This window comes from Bombus bifarius, unplaced genomic scaffold (assembly GCF_011952205.1).
Source record: "Bombus bifarius isolate JDL3187 unplaced genomic scaffold, Bbif_JDL3187 scf7180000009523_frag, whole genome shotgun sequence".
NCBI lineage: Eukaryota > Metazoa > Arthropoda > Insecta > Hymenoptera > Apidae > Bombus > Bombus bifarius.
In genome coordinates this window covers 1,648-21,064 of record NW_022885175.1, presented here as the reverse complement: position 1 = coordinate 21,064, position 19,417 = coordinate 1,648, and the positions used below count along the sequence as shown (strand labels likewise).

At 43.2% G+C, this 19,417-nt stretch overlaps 2 protein-coding genes and 1 pseudogene across 2 annotated transcripts; all 3 read left to right on the top strand.

The window, feature by feature from the left end:
* Window positions 1-1,002: 1,002 nt before the first annotated feature.
* LOC117215324 lies at window positions 1,003-3,849 on the top strand. The gene is made up of 2 exons (XM_033461694.1): window positions 1,003-2,125; window positions 2,618-3,849. The coding sequence occupies exons 1-2, from the start codon at window positions 1,003-1,005 to the stop codon at window positions 3,847-3,849; spliced, it is 2,355 nt and encodes a 784-aa protein (XP_033317585.1).
* A 390-nt stretch (window positions 3,850-4,239) lies between these two features.
* LOC117215323 lies at window positions 4,240-6,582 on the top strand. Its single transcript, XM_033461693.1, has one exon. It carries the CDS (start codon window positions 4,240-4,242, stop codon window positions 6,580-6,582), a length of 2,343 nt encoding a protein of 780 aa, XP_033317584.1.
* A 6,907-nt stretch (window positions 6,583-13,489) lies between these two features.
* Window positions 13,490-17,718, top strand: LOC117215325 (annotated as a pseudogene).
* The last annotated feature ends 1,699 nt before the right edge of the window (window positions 17,719-19,417 follow it).

Sequence of the window (19,417 nt, the reverse complement as noted above, 5' to 3'; positions counted from 1 at the left end):
CAGTCGGTTTTTAGAGAGGTCCTTGGGTTTATTAGTCGCACTTAAAACACGGAGAAAGCGGGTATGCACCCATTAGGAAAATCCGAATAGCCCTGTAATAAAACAAGCTAGGTTTTTCTCACGCACACAGTCATCTATCCACCACGATGGTAGGAGACTTCCTACTCATCCCTTCGAGCAGTAGTGCAGGTCATGACCAATCGACACCACGGTTCGTTACCCTCACTTTTCCTAACGAAAGTGGGAACAACGAATCCGCGTTCTTTAAGCACAGGGGCACACCCACACCGAACTTTTCTTCCGTATTAGAAAAAGAGCAACAGACAGTCTAAAAACTAACGCCTAACGCGGCAGTCTACACATAGCGCGAGAGTCGCATACTTCACGCAAATCTTTTGTCGGTTCTCGGTGTTGTCGAACACACATCTTCTCTCCTAAATATATTATAGTGCTAAGTCCATTAATACATTAATTTCCATTATAAGAGCCCTGCTCTAGCGTACATATCTATCGCATCTTCGTGCGACAAGTTGTTAACTATTTATTTCTCTACGTCAGTGTAATCTAAGTGTTGGAAATGTATAATTTATAATTCTGTGAATCACAGTGCTATACAAACTCAATCACCCCTATTATCTCAACGGAAATCAGGGGATCGATCAATTCGTGGTGTCGATTGCTATAATCGTAACGGGGATTTACGACCCCCGTTGACGTCTCTCCTCGCGATTACGTCTCCCCGCAATTGGTCGAAATTTACATGGTCCTTCGAGCCGGATTTCGTGCCGCCAAAAAGTGCACTGACCAGTGACTATACAGTGTCGCGTGAAATCCAAGTTCCAACCACTTAGTCAACTGATCAAGGGAACCGCCATCGGAGAGGAGCACCTCCGTCGCTCAGCATCTACACGAGCCCACGCCGCATCGTAACGATTGTCAACCGAATCCCAGATCAACGTCCATTTGATCAAGGTAAGATCGTTCATATTATTAAAATCAAATATGGCCCAAGCTGAACCAATCAGCACGTTACGGCGGAGACGAGGCACCCTAGCCGGTCGACTTGCAACCATAAGGCGCGAACTCGATGAATACGAAGCGCCTGGGAAGGCAAACAGAATCTTCCTAACATCTTGCCGCAGCTCGTTCGATGAACTTTGGAGGAGGATACTCGCGGTTCAAGAAGAGTTAGATGGGTTAGATGAGGGGGAAGATGCGCGTGTAGCTTCGTTATCGCAAGAGCATCGGGAGCTTGACATGCGGTTCCTAGGTCTCTTTGAGCAAATGTCAGCAACAACCCCGTCGACAACAAAAACAGGCGAGACATGCCGGAAACCAGAGCCGACCACCGTTCCAGAGGTCCGCGTGCCCCAATTCGACGGTGCCCTCGAGAACTGGACCTATTTCTACGACACGTTCTCATCCATAGTGGACCGTAACGAAAGTTTGACGAATGTCCAAAAGTTCCAGCATCTACGCTCATCTATAACTGGACGGGCCGCACAGAGTATCCAGTCATTAGAACTCACAGAGGCCAACTATCCCATCGCGCTTGACACACTGAAGGATAAGTTCAACTGCCCCCTCCAAATCTGCATGCGCCATTGGAATTTGATGCGCAACTATCCGGAAATCAAAAAGGAAACTCCAGAAGCCCTAGAGGATTTGTTGGAAACCATCAGCGTAAATCTAAAGGCGCTCGAACACCTAAAAGAGCCCGTCACATCAAATATAGCGATTATCGAATTGATCGCGTCGAAATTGCCCTCGTCCAGCCTGCGTAAATGGCAACGCACACTGCCCCGCCAACAGGTGCCATCCTCTCAGCATCTGATAGACTTTCTCAAAACACGGGCGAACGGGACTCAATTCCTCTCTAAAGAGAAGGAATCAAAAGGGTCAACACACAAACACCACAGTCAGCGAACAACCATACCGCATGGGCGAACCCTTGCTACAACCAGCAGAACGGTGGTGTGTCCGACCTGCAACGGACCTCACGAGATCAGACACTGTAAAATCTTCAAGGCCAAATCATCGACCAAACGTTTTCAGATCGTGAAGAAGGCATCGTTGTGTATAAATTGCCTAGGCAGAGGACATTCGCCGACACAGTGTACATCGGGTTCGTGTCGTATCTGCGGTCACCGACACCATACTTATCTACACCGCGAACAAACTCAGGTAGACTCACGGTCGTCGAGCGGTCGATCTTCGAGCGGTCGATCGTCAAGCGGTCGATCGGCAAGCGGTTGGTCGCTGAGCAGTCGGTCGTCGGGCAGTCGCGCACCGAGCGGTCGGTCGTCGGGCAGTCGTTCATGACACAAGCGAGCCTTCACCGAACAATCACCATCTGGATCATCGAAGTCGCGGTCGTCCCACAAGTCGAGGCGAACATCCGACACTTCACGGAAACATACATCTTCGGCTCCAAGAGGTACGAAAGAGCATGCCTCGTACGAGTCACGCTCAGCCCGGATCAAGAACACCACCCCAACCTCCTTGTCCAAGTCCTAACCGGGGCAAAACTGACTGTCTGAGACTACGACAGCAAGGGGGATCGGACTAACAAACACATCTCCCCACACCCCTCTGCATCATGATCTGTTGGCCACAGCACAGATCAAGGTTTTGAACAAACAGGCACAACCAATCCGAGCCCGAGCATTACTCGACACTGGGTCGAGCATGAACTTCATGACCGACAAGCTCGCGAATTCCCTCGGTATAAAGCAAAGGAGATGTGCGATCCAGATCGGAGCCCTCGACAATTTGAGCACCACGGCAAAACGATACACCACGGCCACAATCACGTCGACGGACGGCAAGTATAAGAAAACATTGAGATTTCTTGTTATCCCGACCATATCGACCTTCATACCAAGCGAGCCCATCGACCCCTCGAGTCTGGGATTACCCAGAAATATTCAACTAGCCGATCCACAATTCCATTGCCCAGCCCCGATCGATGTCTTACTTAGTACCGGATTAACATTTGCGTCGCTGTGCATCGGGCAGGTCAATCTGGCGCAACCAGGCCAACCTGAACTACGTCTACAAGAAACACGGTTCGGCTGGGTAATCGGGGGGAGTCCAACGTCCCAAACCGCGATAAATACGTTCCACGCAACCACAACGGCTCTGCAAGAGGACCTCGCACGGTTTTGGGAGATCGACGAGGGACCGGCCACTACTCATCTTTCGGAATCTGAACGACTATGTGAAGAACATTTCCGAAACCATGTCCGACGAACCAAGGAAGGCAGATACATCGTTTCATTTCCATTCAACGAAAAGCTTTCCTCACTAGGGTCATCGAAGGCCGCTGCAATGAGCAGGCTCGCCTCTCTTCATCGTCGATTCCAACGCGACAAACAATATGAAACCGCGTATAGTGTTGTGATTCAAGAATATTTAGACTTGGGTCACATGACGAAGATCAACACGGATCACGCCACCGACCACGGATATTATTTACCACATCACGGCGTGATTAAGGAATCGAGCGACACCACCAAGCTCCGGGTTGTGTTCGACGGCTCAGCATCAAGTACCACGGGAGTGTCTCTAAACGACGCCCTTCATACGGGCCCGAAATTACAAGAAGACCTGAGAAACATCCTATTGAGATTCCGGTCATTTCAATATGTCCTTACCGGCAACATCGAGAAAATGTACCGTCAATTCATCCTACGTCCAGAAGATCGTCCTTATCAAAAGATTCTGTGGCGTGCCGACAACGGAGAGATCGAAACATACCGATTCAACACCGTAACGTTCGGTCTATCCGCAGCCCCGTATCTGGCCATCCGATGTCTCAAACAGTTGGCAGAAGACGAGGGACCTTGATTTCCGAGAGCAGCGCAGATCCTACGGCGAGACTTCTGTGTCGACGATGCGTTGACCGGAGCCGATACAAAGGACGAAGCCTTATCAGTCAGGAATGATCTCACGAAATTACTTAAGCTAGCCGGTCTAAATATCCGCAAATGGGCATCAAACGATCGGGGTCTGCTACGAGGGCTACCTGAGGAAGACACCAACCAGAAATTACATCTCGGTGAGTCATCCATGTTAAAAACACTCGGCGTCTTTTGGGATTCAGCCGACGATGCCATACTATATTCGGTCAAGACGAACAGTGACACTTCCCGAGTCACAAAGCGATCAATCAGCTCAGTCATCGCACAAATCTATGATCCACTAGGATTGCTCGCGCCGGTAATCGTTCGAGCAAAAATGATTTTGCAACAAGTCTGGACATTGAAGGTAGATTGGGACGAATCCCTTCTGACAGACGTACACACAGAATGGATCAAATACCACACCCAATTGCCGTTGTTAAATGCGGCAAGGTTCCCTCGGAAGACCATCATAGAATCCGCAACGAAAATTGAGCTACACGGATTCTGTGACGCTAGCGAAAGGGCATATAGGGCGTGCGTCTACGTGCGGACAACGGACCGAAAGAACAATATTTGGACTCGACTCCTCACGGCGCGGTCGAAGGTAGCGCCGCTCAAATCGCTCTCCATACCACGTCTCGAATTAAGCGGGGCACTTCTTTTGACGTCCTTGATTTCGTCAATACGACAGGCCCTGACGACCAAAATATCGCGGATAGTATACTGGACTGACTCCACCATCGTGCTCCATTGGATCAGGTCTTCGCCGCACACCTTGAAAACATTTGTGGCGAATCGAGTCGCTGAGATACAGACCAAGACCAATATCTCCGACTGGCGTCATGTGCCTACCGACGATAATCCAGCGGATCTCATCTCCCGAGGCCACACGCCCAAGGAATTCCTATGTCCGTCCATTTGGAAAAACGGGCCAAGGTGGCTCCTGCAAAGCGAAAACTATTGGCCGGTCTGGAGCCCGACACCGGTAGTCGACCTCCCGGAGCAAAAGAAGACGATCTGTCTCAGGACGAATATTAACGACAACACACTCCTCCATCGTTACTCGTCTTGGCCAAGACTAATAAGAATCGTCGCCCGGTGTCTTCGATGGAGACATAAGCAACACCGATCTGCCCATCTCACCACAGACGAACTGACTGCAGCGCACAACAGACTAATAAAAATATTACAATCCAGTCATTTCGCGCCTGAAATTCGGATCCTCCAGAAAAATCGAAGCGAGGACGTTGGAGGGAAACTACAGCCATTAAACCCCTTCTTCGACGAAGATGGGCTACTCCGGGTAGGAGGACGACTAACCAACTCCGCCATACCCTTCAGCCAAAAACACCCGATCATCCTACCGAAATACCCGGTGACAGAGCTAATTATAGAGCAAGAGCACCGGAACAATCATCACACAGGGACACAAGCTACACTATACGCGGTGAGACTGCGCTATTGGCCGATCGACGGCCGTAGCCAGGTATGGCGCACTCTCAGAAGGTGCGTCCGCTGCTGCAGAGCCAACCCTCCACCAGTGGAATACTTGATGGGTGATTTGCCAGAGGCGCGTGTTACCGAATCGCGGCCGTTCATGAACGTCGGAATCGACTACTGCGGCCCATTCTACATCAAGGAGAGGAGGGACCGCAACCGACGTAAAATCAAGACGTACGCCGCCATATTCGTTTGTCTGGCGACAAAGGCGGTCCACATAGAGTTAGTCAGCGACCTAACCACCGACGCCTTCTTGGCCGCGCTACGCCGTTTCATCTCGCGGCGAGGATACTGCGCAACGATCCTCACCGACAACGGCACCAATTTCGTCGGGGCTAATCGGGAGCTGCAAGAACTCCGGACCCTATTGCAGTCCGACGACCACCAGGATAGGGTACAGAATTTTCTCGCCGACCGACAAATACAATGGCGTTTTAATCCTCCGAACTCACCACATTTTGGCGGCTTATGGGAAGCCGCGGTTAAAGCGTTCAAACGCCATCTCATCCGCGTGGTCGGCACGGAGCTCCTGACCTTTGAGCACCTCAACACCCTTGTGATCGAAATTGAAGCCATTCTCAATTCACGCCCACTGACTCCCATCTCATCCGATCCGAAAGATCTTCCTGTCCTCACTCCCGGATATTTTCTAATCGGTGACACACTAAGCAGTTTACGGGAGCGTGATTTCAGGACAGTTCCATCAGGCCGGCTATCCAGTTGGCAGCGCATTCACCAGATTAAGCAGCACTTCTGGAGCAGATGGTATCGAGAATACCTAAATGAGCTAACCCGCCGCAACAAATGGGACAAGGGCAAACATAACATTCGTGAAGGCACCGTAGTAATCCTCAGGGAGGATAACGTGCCCTCTATGCAGTGGCCTTTGGGCCGCGTAATCAAGGTCCATCCAGGAGCCGACGGAATCATCCGGACCGCTACCGTGCAGACGGCAATAAGCATCCTGGACCGCGGTGTCAAAAGACTGGTCCCCTTACCCATCCACCCAGATCCAGTCGAAGCCGAACGTCCACACGGAGCGAAGGAGGTCACCAACGACGCACCTGACTCCACAGCCAGAATTTTATCGGTGCCCTCGCAACGGGGGGAGGATGTTACGCCGCCTAAAACATCTGCACGCCAACCCGCGCGACCGCACAACAACCGACCTGCGTAACGTCACTTCGACCCTCAATAAACCTAAGGACCCACCATAACTTTCACTTCCCTGTATTGTTTCGCCATGTGTCTTCAATCCGTTTGTCCTGTAATAAAACAAGCTAGGTTTTTCTCACGCACACAGTCATCTATCCACCACGATGGTAGGAGACTCCCTACTCATCCCTTCGAGCAGTAGTGCAAGTCATGACCAATCGACACCGCGGTTCGTTGCCCTCACTTTTCCTAACGAAAGTGGGAACAACGAATCCGCGTTCTTTAGGCACAGGGGCACACCCACACCGAACTTTTCTTCCGTATTAGAAAAAGAGCGACAGACAGTCTAAAAACTAACGCCTAACGCGGCAGTCTACACATAGCGCGAGAGTCGCATACTTCACGCAAATCTTTTGTCGGTTCTCGGTGTTGTCGAACACACATCTTCTCTCCTAAATATATTATAGTGCTAAGTCCATTAATACATTAATTTCCATTATAAGAGCCCTGCTCTAGCGTACATATCTATCGCATCTTCGTGCGACAAGTTGTTAACTATTTATTTCTCTACGTCAGTGTAAACTAAGTGTTGGAAATATATAATTTATAATTCTGTGAATCACAGTGCTATACAAACTCAATCACCCCTATTATCTCAACGGAAATCAGGGGATCGATCAATTCGTGGTGTCGATTGCTATAATCGTAACGGGGATTACGACCCCCGTTGACGTCTCTCCTCGCGATTACGTCTCCCCGCAATTGGTCGAAATTTACACAATGTGAAAATGAAAAAATTGGAAGCAACCGAACTACGGATGAAACTAAATCACTTCGCTGCTGGTAAAGATAACTTTTAGTGTTATAAACATAAGTCAAGTAGCAAAGAGCATAAATTGAATTTACCCAAACTCTTCTTGAAATCTGACAAAATGATTCTTTATTTTGTCAAAAAAATCTTTACGTATTTTCCATTCCCATTCGTCGCTTTTTTCAGTGGCGTGTTTATCGCTACGTCGAAACTCCGTCGGGTAGCAGTTAATTTCATTTAAAGTAGAAAACTATTCAGAAACGTGTATACGTTACACAGCAACAAACCAGTTGCCCTGTTATTACCTCGTTCTCAACAGTTCAAATTTCAGGGACAACCGACTACTTAGTATCGACCCAGTACGTCATATTTACTCGCCAAAAGTATTGTAAACGAAAATTGTAACCAGACGTGCCGTTAGTAACTACCATTTTTCGCGAAACTTCTTTTTCATTTGGCGGAAATTTAAACAAACTCCGAAACACCGTGGCGTTTTGCAACTGTCTTTAATCCTTTAAGATAAAAAAGATTAACGCAAAATTTTGACGGGATGAAATTTCACGATATATTCAGGTGAAACGATGCGAAATTAGAGCGAAGCTTATAATGGGAATATAGTTTGCTTGTCTGTTGCCATAAAATGAGATATGCAGAATATATTAAAAAATAGAGTATATGTAATACGAAACTTTATATTATTCATGTTATTATGGACAATATATCACAATATGTTCATATATTTAAATCTCATCTGAAAAAGATTATTGTATGTAGAACACAGTTTAACTGTATTTTGAATTCTTGTTTATCAGATCACAATTGATAAGTTGATATTAGGATGATTATCCTCATTTGAAACAATTTTGTGACTGTTACTTGTCAATATACTTTATATCTTATGTACATTTTAAATATAGTACGCAAACTCGAAGTTGCAAGGAACATTAATAAAAATTCAATATTTCAATAACGCCTTTCATGATTATAATTAAATATTTTTTCAAAATGTCGCATCAGTGTTACATCTAGCACCCCCTCCCCCACACACAAAAGTTTACCAATTTATAATATATGTACTAGTAGATTGACAAGTTACGATTTACAGGTTATATAGAATTCTATTTTATGATTTTATAATTTTTCGTTAAATAGAATAATCAAATAACTTGCAATTAGTAAAATTTCATTTGTTTTATCGTCAAACTTGTGCAAGGGAACATATTAATGCTGGTAACTTTAGTGACTTGCAAAATTTCAATAGTGCAAGACAGGCCAGATATTCAATTGCAATTGGTTGCTATCCATATTTTCATCGGTCTTACAATAACCTTATATTATCAATTATGAATTAAAAAGTTAATGAAATCACAACTCACCCAAGGCCAATGGGTATGACTTCTTTTCGAAGATCGATTGAAATCTCGAGTTTGTTGTTTGAGACGTTCAGTTACCACAAGACAAAAACACCACTCCATTACAGCCGACGTAAACAAAACATGACAGATTCTTCCAATTCTCGGACAACAAACATAGGCTTACATACTTACTGTTTTAAAGTCACAGGCTGTCGTTGAACTTTCGCCAAGTAACTTGATACGTACATATACACGTCCCTCGAAATCAGTTTTCGACGAAAATACATACGTGACATGTTATGTTGCAACCGAACGTGAATTTCTCGCGGGAAATAGCCTGATATCGTTTATTTATGCGTCTCTCAAATACGAATTTTACTATACACTTCGTTTAAGGCACGCCATTTTGCAAAACGATTATCGAAAGATTACTGCTTACATCGAGATCGAGAATAGATTCGCAGGAAGCTGGATGCCGCGATTTCTTCCCGCGCTTTACTTTCTTCCGAAGTTGTGATTGGTTGATTTCCTGCTGCCATATTCGGTTTCGCCGAGAATCGTGAGCACGTACGCTGGAAGCAATGCGGGGTAATTATTTAATTTATTTCATAATATTATTTAACATATATCGTGAAAAATTCTGAATATTCGGATTCTTCTGTTATCGTTTCATCGTATGTTAGCATTATCAGCTCTCGATATCGAATTGACAAACAGAATTTTTCTCATACAAAGTAAGTCACATTAAGTATATGTATATGTATAGTCGAAGCAATGCAATTAAAAATTTTTCCATTTTAATTGGAATTATTTATCACAGACATTTTACCGAGCATTCATTTTATAAATCTTATACATATATATATATATATATATATATATATATATATATATACATATATACATATATACATATATATATATATATATATATATGTATAAGATTATATATATATATATATATATATATATATATATATATATATATATAACCAATTTATAATATATATATGAATACACACACACACACACATATATGTAATATCGTGATGTAATATGTTTACAAAAGTGGACAATAGAGATGTTAATCAGACAGATAAGACGATTGTGGCTTAACTTGAACTATTCATACCAAACGTACAGAACACAGCGCAATCCACACTCTCTCGGCAACGCCACTCGCAACCTCCGTCTCCGCTCGACTCGCACTCGGCTTCTCGACTCGCACTCTGTTTCCCGACTCGCGCTCGTTTCTCGACTCGCGCTCTGTTTCTCGACTGACCGTTGTCGCATTCCATTGCCCTTTTCCTAGGCCCACCGCACACGTGTTCTGCAGACGCTCGTGGCCAGGGTCACGTAGGTCTTTTCCACGAAACTATGCACTTGAAAAGACCGATGACACATTGATGGGCCCGACGGCGCCTCGGCTCTCGCGACACTGTTCATAGTTCGTCCGATATTGCCCAGGCCTTTCGTCCACGATACTACATTCGGCCATCCTGCAATAACATCTGCCCTCAGATGTTGCCTTCTATCTCGCTGTCATCAGATGCGTCACTTTCGGCATTTAGGACCCAAGGTTTCATAAAATCGAGGTGTGCACGGGTCCTTCCTCAGGTACTGCTTCGCACGCTTTCTTCTTTTCTTGTAATTTCGCAGGTTCCCTTCTAGCTTACCTATGTTTCGTTCGGTTAGGCTACAGTCAAGACAGTTGGATACCATGTGTTCGCCCTTCTCGCGCAACCCCTTGAACCAGAAGTCCTTCTTGACCATAGCTTCTGTTTTGGTAACCTCGAAATGCCCACGCTCGTGCGCTTGCCTGACTACCTGAGCCCGCATCGCCTTCGATACTACTATTAGCACATCGTCCTCACACTCCTTATACAAGATATTGTTTCTTACTACCTGCCCATCGGCCTGACTGCACGTTGCGGCGTCCCAAATCCTACGGACTTCAGTGTCCTTGTTCTGTGCCCTTCTCAACCGTGCAATCAGCCCGTCTTCACTCTCAGTTACATACATAGTGCTCGGCAGGGGGTTCCTACTCGGAGCATCTACATGCTGCATACTTTTCCCCGGCCGATGACACACCTGATACTTAATCTCGCCTAGTAACAAGGCCCATCTAGCCACACGCACACACAAATCTTTCTTTCTAACTACACCTATCGGACTCGCATACTCCGAGTCTGACGATTTGATGACACCCTCGTTTGTCCACACTTCCATCAAATCATCTTCTTCCTTTCTTTCCGACGGCGTCAGTCTTCGCGGTCTTCGCGCTACCGGCTTGTCGCTTTCCAAAACTACTTTTGCGGTTATTCCGACGTCTCGCTTCTTCTCCGGTCTATACCCTTTAATAATATCCCGAATGGCTTCACGGTAATGAGATTCTCGTACATGTGACAAGTCGATCTCGTCGGATTGTTCTATCGCGTTTACCCTCAGTACATCCGGCGCGTCCTCGTGATCGTCGGTCTGATCGTCGAGTCGTAAAAATGTCACCTCGCCCCGTTTGACTCGCAACTCTACCTGGTCTAAAAAGTCGGTACCTAAGAGTAGACTGTGTCTTGTCATTACCTTATTCGAGACAACATGCAGAGTGACAGTAAAGTCGCACCCGTCGACCGTCATTACCCTTGTGAACTCGCCCCAGGTACTATTGCCAACAGAACCAAAACCATCGAACCTAAGTTTGCAGTTTCCCAGAGGTGGTGATCCTAACCTCGCATACTCATTCGCTCGTATGAACGTAAGGTTACTACCTGTATCCACTAATGCCACAAACCTACAATCATCTATCGCCACTTCCTTCACATACTTCCCCTTTTCGGATCTTGACACTACGCAAGTCTCTTTCGGTTGTGCCGTACACCTCGCTGCAATATGTCCAAATCCGCTGCACTTGAAACACCTAACACCTTCTCCCCTCTCCGGACACTTAACACTTAGATGATCCTCACTACCGCAAATGAAGCATCTTCTTTTCTTCATTGCATCTACAGATTGACTGGGCTTCCCGTTCTTCTGGGTTTTAGCCGACTTCACAATCGACTTTGCTCTGCGACTCTTCCGCTCTTCGTACATTACTAACCTCTTCCTCAACTCTTTGATTGACGTAGCGCCGTACAATACAGCCTTATTGTTCTCGTCGTCTATTATTCCATCCACTATGTATTCCACCTTTGCTTCCTCCTCCATGTCCACATGGCTGGCTATCTCGAGCATGCGGTACATGTAAGCCAAACATGCTTCATCACTCTCCTTTTTTGTTTCTTCAAGTTTCTGATGAACTTGCCTACTGTTGACTTTCCTCGAAAATTCTTTCACTAGCCCCCTCTTCAACTCATGCCAAGTCCTGGCGTGACACTCGAAGCTCGCAAATATTTTCGCTGATCCCTTCAGCAGCTTCCTCGCGTAGACTGCCTTCTGCCCATCCGACCACATGCACGTATCAGCGACTTCCTCGAACGACTCGAACCATCGTTCGACATTTTCACCTCTGTTGCCACTAAACGACTCTAATGCATCTTCGACGTCTCTAAAACTCAGTGTCGAACCAACACATGCCCTTCGACAACATTCGTCACGGTCCTGATGCACCCTTCGCGTATCTCTCTTGTATCCTCTTGCGTTTTTCTTGTCATCTTCATCCTCACTTTCGTCGTCGCTTTCTTCTTCCGACGATATGTCGTTACCATCCATGGCCGCTCGTAGCCGTGCGCGTAACTCTACTTTTCTTCCCGTCGTTTTTAAACCCAAACTAGCGAGGCGCTCCTTCAACTCCTTCGTATTCATTTTCTCAACATCCTCACCTTCGTTGCAATCACGCTCAGCTCTCTGTACATTTTCTAAATCTCGTTGACCGGTTAGCTCTTCACCGCCCGTCGATCCCTTACGATACGATTGTCCAGCCCTACACGCCCGATTCAGCCTTGCAATCAGCACTGACCTCGCACCCGTTATAGGGAGGTTCATTCGCGCGAGCTTATTCCTCAGCTCCTCCAGCGTCGAACCCTCTTCACCCGACAATCGTTCGTCCCCGACGTTGGCCATTTTTCACACAACACAAACTTAAACAGTCAACGATATCGTCTTTTACCGCACCGCGTACCGGTAAATTCACAATTAGCTCCAATAGCTCCGTTAAACCGTTTCGTTTTCTGTCTTGTCCAATCCCGGCTGAGCCCCCAAAAATATGTAATATCGTGATGTAATATGTTTACAAAAGTGGACAATAGAGATGTTAATCAGACAGATAAGACGATTGTGGCTTAACTTGAACTATTCATACCAAACGTACAGAACACAGCGCAATCCACACTCTCTCGGCAACGCCACTCGCAACCTCCGTCTCCGCTCGACTCGCACTCGGCTTCTCGACTCGCACTCTGTTTCCCGACTCGTGCTCTGTTTCTCGACTGACCGTTGTCGCATTCCATTGCCCTTTTCCTAGGCCCACCGCACACGTGTTCTGCAGACGCTCGTGGCCAGGGTCACGTAGGTCTTTTCCACGAAACTATGCACTTGAAAAGACCGATGACACATTGATGGGCCCGACGGCGCCTCGGCTCTCGCGACACTGTTCATAGTTCGTCCGATATTGCCCAGGCCTTTCGTCCACGATACTACATATATATATATACAAACAATAGAAATACTTTCGTGTGCTATTATACGTAGTTCGATAGTTTACATTTCACGGGCCCCGTGTTGCACCTGCGTCGGTTTCGTTCCTGTTTCCAACGTATAAGTGTAGCGTCAGTGATTCGCGTGACGCGACGCAACCTTCAACGTTTGTTTTTCTCCGTTTATGCGTTGTGTGTTCGTTTGAATGAAAACGTCGCGAGTGTTGTAACAAAAACCACGGAAAACAGAAGAAGAATACGGGAGCAAAAGGAATTCCAGGCTACAGCAGAATGCCCATTGCCCAACAGGGTTTCGTTCCATGGTATTTCAACGAGGTAAGCTACCTCTTTTAGTACGCTTCAAGGCGCCTCTTTCCAACCAATTAATTTGCGTCCAACACCATTTTAACTTCGTATACTCAGAGAAAATATCGTTCTTTTCTATTTTCTAACTCTGATCTACGTATAAATTTACTGCGACGGGTCATTTCTACGGATTAACGTATCTTATAAAAACGTTGCGTGAAATGTTAATAATATATAAGTCTTGAAACATTTGTACTAATTTCATAGAGGAACGTAGTTGGTACCTTCCGGGTGGCATATTGTATGCTTGTTACATGAACTTTCCAAATATCTTACAGTTAAATGGTTGGATTGTTTACTAGAATAAGCAACACAACATTGTTTTTGATTTATTGTGAATGAATTTATAGAATCATATTATTTTACACATATACACTATCGCGCAAAAGTATCCCAACATTTGATTACTTTTGATATTATGTTATTTAATTGCACAATCAAATTGATAGTATGTGCCGATATATAATGATTACGATCTGTATTATTATCTTATTCCTATGATGTGGTTTTAACATAGGTCGTAACAAAACGGTCAAAAAATTCTTTATTCTCAGACTCTGTAGCCTGTAAGAAACGAATTAATTAATTAAGAATCTCGTTGTAACCTACAGGTTCGGAAAAGGCTGATAGGCTTTGGTCTACGTGGTGGTTGGGAATTTTCATTCGTTTCGAGTTCGCTTAGCTGATAAATAGTGAATGTGCATTTCTTCCAAAATAAAGAAGAAAGCGAAGTCGATAGAAACGTGGGTCAAATTTGAAATCATTTCTCGATTATGTGGAGGTTGATTAAACGCGTTGGTGTATATAGTGATGAGACGAGTTGATATTTGGTGTAGTCAAATGTATTTAAAACTATCGGCAGTACTCTTCTAACGATCTCCCTCTAACGAATTTAAATTCGACTTCGGTTGACGGTTGCGCGTAGCGGCGATATTGTTCTGTCCGGAGTTTGTTTATTATCAAGTTTCGTACCTCGAGACGGTATCAATGCCCCGAGGCAAAACAACAACATGAGTTACTCTCGATTCGCATCGTCCTATGACTCATATGCCGCTACAATATGCAATCGAATAAAGTGATAAATAGCTTGCAGATGTTTACGCGTCTCCGAAAATGTTAAAAGATATAACATGTTTAACCCGAAGTATTCGTGATAATATTCGCTGCAATTTGAAATATCTGCGTGCAGTCTCGTAGGTTTTGAATAAAAATTTATCTTTTATCGAAAAATACATACATGTTTTGGCCTATATATAGCTTTGTACTCTTGTAACCTAAAAGAGAAGTCGAAAAAAAGTGATGTTGACTCTTGCAGTAAAAAATTCATTTATGTCAATACTACTTTTAGAAATGCACCAAGAGAAGCAAGACAAATTATTGACGAAACACAGGATAGTCATTTCCGATCCAAAAGAAAAACGCAACTAAAATAATATGTAGATAGCTATTAAGGCAATAAATAATAAAGTCATTGAAATGATCCATCATTTCAAACTAATATCGCTTCTCTTTACTTCAGAACTGCTATAAACATTTTAAATATCATTTATGTCTTGGTTCCCTTGCGAAGTTCTCGAAGAATTCGTCAAATGATGTCATGAACAATATAAATAATCGTAAAAAATCTATATTTGTGTTTAAAAAATAGGCGAATAAAGAGAAATAGGATAATCGAGACCGATGAAAAAGGATCAACCAACATCCCGCATCTGATACAAGCGGAAGAGAAATCAATTTCTATCATGTCGCACGGCGAATACGGAATCTTTTGTATAATACTACTCCAAACTCTGTTGAGTCGCAGTAATAATAATAATCGGGTGTTGACTTCTGCTCGTTTTTACTTGAAGTTTGCTCGTTACCTCTTTGAAATTTGGTGGATCGTTTTCTGTCGAAACCCGTTCCATCTGACGTTAAAATCAATAAAAACAATATTACGATAAAGACTTTTATCTCCATTGTTGTCAACTTCCGTCAAGTCTTCGTTTTCTGCTCGCTGGATATAATACGGATTCCCAAAAACTTTCTTCGTATGAAATTTTACTAATGTACATTTATCAAACATTGCACATTTTAAAATAGGTTATCATTATAAGATTTAAAAAAATAGCTAAAAATATCTTGAAACAAAAGAAACCAATTTTGAAGTTTGTTAGCCCGGAAATGTCATGGTAGAAAGGTATACTTCGATATTACTTTTACTATCGATAGGCGTCGCCGTCGTTGCTGTTATCATATACGAGACACAACAAATCACGAAATTGACAAATCACCGGTGATCTCCTCGAGTCGCAGTTCGAACGTTTCACAAATAAGTTAAAGAATTAAACTTTAGATATAGTGGTAAAATTTATTGTATGAATCCAACAGAGTGATGGTTCAGAGTGTTATAACAAAGAGGTATAGAACGCTGATTTGGGAGACTTCTTGTACTGAGGTTTTAGTCCCTCTGAAGCGGTTATCGTCGGGTGTATATCAGAGGCGCCTATCCGTTGCTATCTGGTTATTTTTTCGATAGCTGTGGCATGTAGGATGTTTTGTCTACTCTATTAGTGCTTCTAAGCGTGTGATACTGTCGACGATTCGCCTGTGCATGATTATACATTGAGTAAACGGATAGCCTGAGTTGGAGTTTTGATGATTAGGATAATCGAAATAATTCATAGCCATGGTAATATTTTAACTAATTTATTTTGTTGTCTTTTATAGGCCACTGCAATGAGAAAAGAATTCCTGAAGCCAAAGAAAATGATACATCCAAATAGCAGAAAGTCTATCGCTATTACGAAAAAAGCCAAAAAGTAAATACAATTACTATTAAATTATGTGATTTTGTTATGTACATTTCATTTATTTTATATGATTATATAATACTTTTGTGTAATAAAGAAGGAAATGGACAATGTGTTTTGTTTCAGAATATCAAATAGACAGAAGGCAGAAATGTCCTGCTTGATAAAACAGAATTCAATAGGAGAGAAAATATCGTGGATCAGAAACAATATGATTCCAGGCGTGTGTCCCTATACTCCAGAGATAACTGCAAGTTTGTTAGAAACGGAGGTAAAATAAAAATGTATACACATGATGATACAGAGATTGTAAATTAAAGATGTGATTAGTTATAGTTCTATATTTGATCCAAATGTATGTAGCAAGAAATGATGAAGAAATGGAAGAAATTACTATTAAAAGGTCTATAGGTAGCAACAGGAGTAGACAGCATGCTAGGAGGGAACATATAATTAGAGTAGAAAGAACTAGGAGAATATCATACACGTGGAATAGGTAAAGAATTACAGCCAAATTTATTTTCAATATATCCTGATGTACAAACCCTCCTTTATTTTTCAGAAATTTCTGATATTTTAAATGCAACTCAGTGTGAAATGTTATTGAATTGGAATAATGAATTACAGTGTGCGAATAATTTTAAATTTATAAGGTTTGACGAGAAAGATTTAAAGAAAGTATTAGAGCTAAGAAAAAGAATGAAAATAAGCCATATTAGACTATCCAAATCTCTATTAGCTATGCCTGTAAACAAGAAGAATTTATTCAGCAAGCCAATTGATTTAGATGAAAATAGTGTAATGGAAATAGAATAAATTCTGTAGATATGTCTTTTTATCTTTCATCTCTATTTAAAAACAAGAAAACAGAAGAAAAGCGAACAGTTTTTTGTTTGCGAAATGCTAGAAACCGCATTTCGTCTTGCTCTTATCTCCCACGAGAAACAGTCACGTCACAAGATACAAGAGTACGATAGAAGAGAAAAGAAAATGTTCGATTGTGAAATATACAACAAAACTGAAACATGCAGATGAATCACGTGCACGTTATGAATATTCTGCATCGTTTCTCCGCCTTTCCTTCATTTTTTTCGCTAGCTGCTCCATTATTTAAGAACGAAGATATAGTAATTACTCTCAAAGTTGTACATTTCGAAATGGTAGGAAAATCAATAGTACAATGATAAATATACGATTTTAAAAGCTTTTTAGATTTCTTACATACTTAGCATTAATCAAATAGCTTAGTATATAAAAGAGTTTACTTATGTCGCATGTTATAAATGCAGCTGCGTTCGTTACAACAATTCCAATTCCAAGGAATTTCTCTCGAAGATCGCAGTGAAGAATTTGCTTTGTTAAATTATTACTGGTATACTTCGTCAACTTGTGGTATATCGATACAATTTGTCAACCATCACTTTTAATAGCTTCTCGCTAATAAAAACATTTCGTACCTATTTAATAAGAAGCAGTATATTCTTAATTATTTAGAAATTTACTTAATGATGTTTAAAAATACGAATATGTTTAAAAATTATAATGTAAATATATATATTTCATTTCATGTTTTACTAATATATCTCTAATTTAGATTAAATATCTGAAACTTGAAAGAAACTTTTAAAACTTTCAATACATCGCATACGTTTCAAATTTAGTGCATAGTTACATATATATATACGATCGATCTTACTCGATCATCTTACTCGAAGAACAGGGTCTGCGTGTGGCGAGCTACGGGACAGGGACCATTGGAATGTTTACTGTCGAGTGTTACAACTATTTCCTTCTTAAGGAGAGCTATAGAATTATTCCATGCCTTTGTTAGAGAAAGCGTTCATCCTGTGACCGCGGCTACGTTCGGCGACTGACTGTCGCCTCGAGCCCAAGCTCATTATCACAACTCTCGAACAATTACAATCGGATTGAATAACTACAATTGTTCAATTACAGCTATAGTAGACTCTAGGTTACAATGTTGCGGGATTATCCAAAATTCCAAAGGCTCCGGTGTTCTTTCATCTCCGACAAATATATTATGGTATAGTTCCTATTTTCCGACCGCATGGAAGGAAAATAGGACAGCCTTAATACCAAAGGCTAATAAAGATGGAAATATGGTCGAGAACTGGCGACCAATTACGATCGGCCCAATTCTAGGCCGCATTTTCTCATCAATCCTCGATGGGCGGCTAAGACGGGGTATAGATCAAAATATAAGGCTGTTGAGATATGTGTAATTTTCTGTGCTGGACAGAGTTAAGTAGTAGAAATACTTATATGTATATATCAGTGTGTGGAAGTATGTGTGTGTGCGCAGCGTCTCGAAACAAAGGAATGTAAACAGTCAGTCGGTTAAGAGTCGTCGATGAAGAGTCGGGTGTAGAAGGTGCTGAGACGCGTGCAAGTGTGTATCGATAAATATATATTGTTACGCCGGGCCTCTCTGCCTGGCCCAGGTCACACACCGCGGGCCAGACGGACACCAGATGTCCGCTTTTCCGTACGGCGTACCCTCAATATCCTTAAGCACCCGTCATAAACCCGAGTCACTTGCCTGCTAAGGTCCTTCAAAACAAACAAACATCTGTGTCCGAAGAATTTCTAAAGACTATTGTCTACCACGGCGGGACAAGGGAAAGTTAGTTTTCTCACGTGCGCTGCAACTTTCCTCCCACTAACCACTTTCTCTCGAGGGCGGTTAAGACCCTTCGGTTAACCAATTAACAGCGAAACCTGTTTCCCTCACTCTCTTAACTAACATCGGCACCAACAAATCCGATGGTCCCGCGCGCTAGACACACCCATCCTTAGCTTTCCTCCGACACAGCATCGTCACTCAACTTCACTTCTTCTACATCGTTGGAAAAGTCAACTACTAAGTATACGCTAATGCCCAGCG

Coding starts and splice junctions, on each gene's coding strand:
- LOC117215323 (XM_033461693.1), top strand. CDS start 4,240: ATGATTTTGCAACAAGTCTGGACATTGAAGGTAGATTGGGACGAATCC.
- LOC117215324 (XM_033461694.1), top strand. CDS start 1,003: ATGGCCCAAGCTGAACCAATCAGCACGTTACGGCGGAGACGAGGCACC. Junction 2,126..2,617: donor GCCGACACAGTGTACATCGG/GTTCGTGTCGTA, acceptor TGTTGGCCACAG/CACAGATCAAGGTTTTGAAC.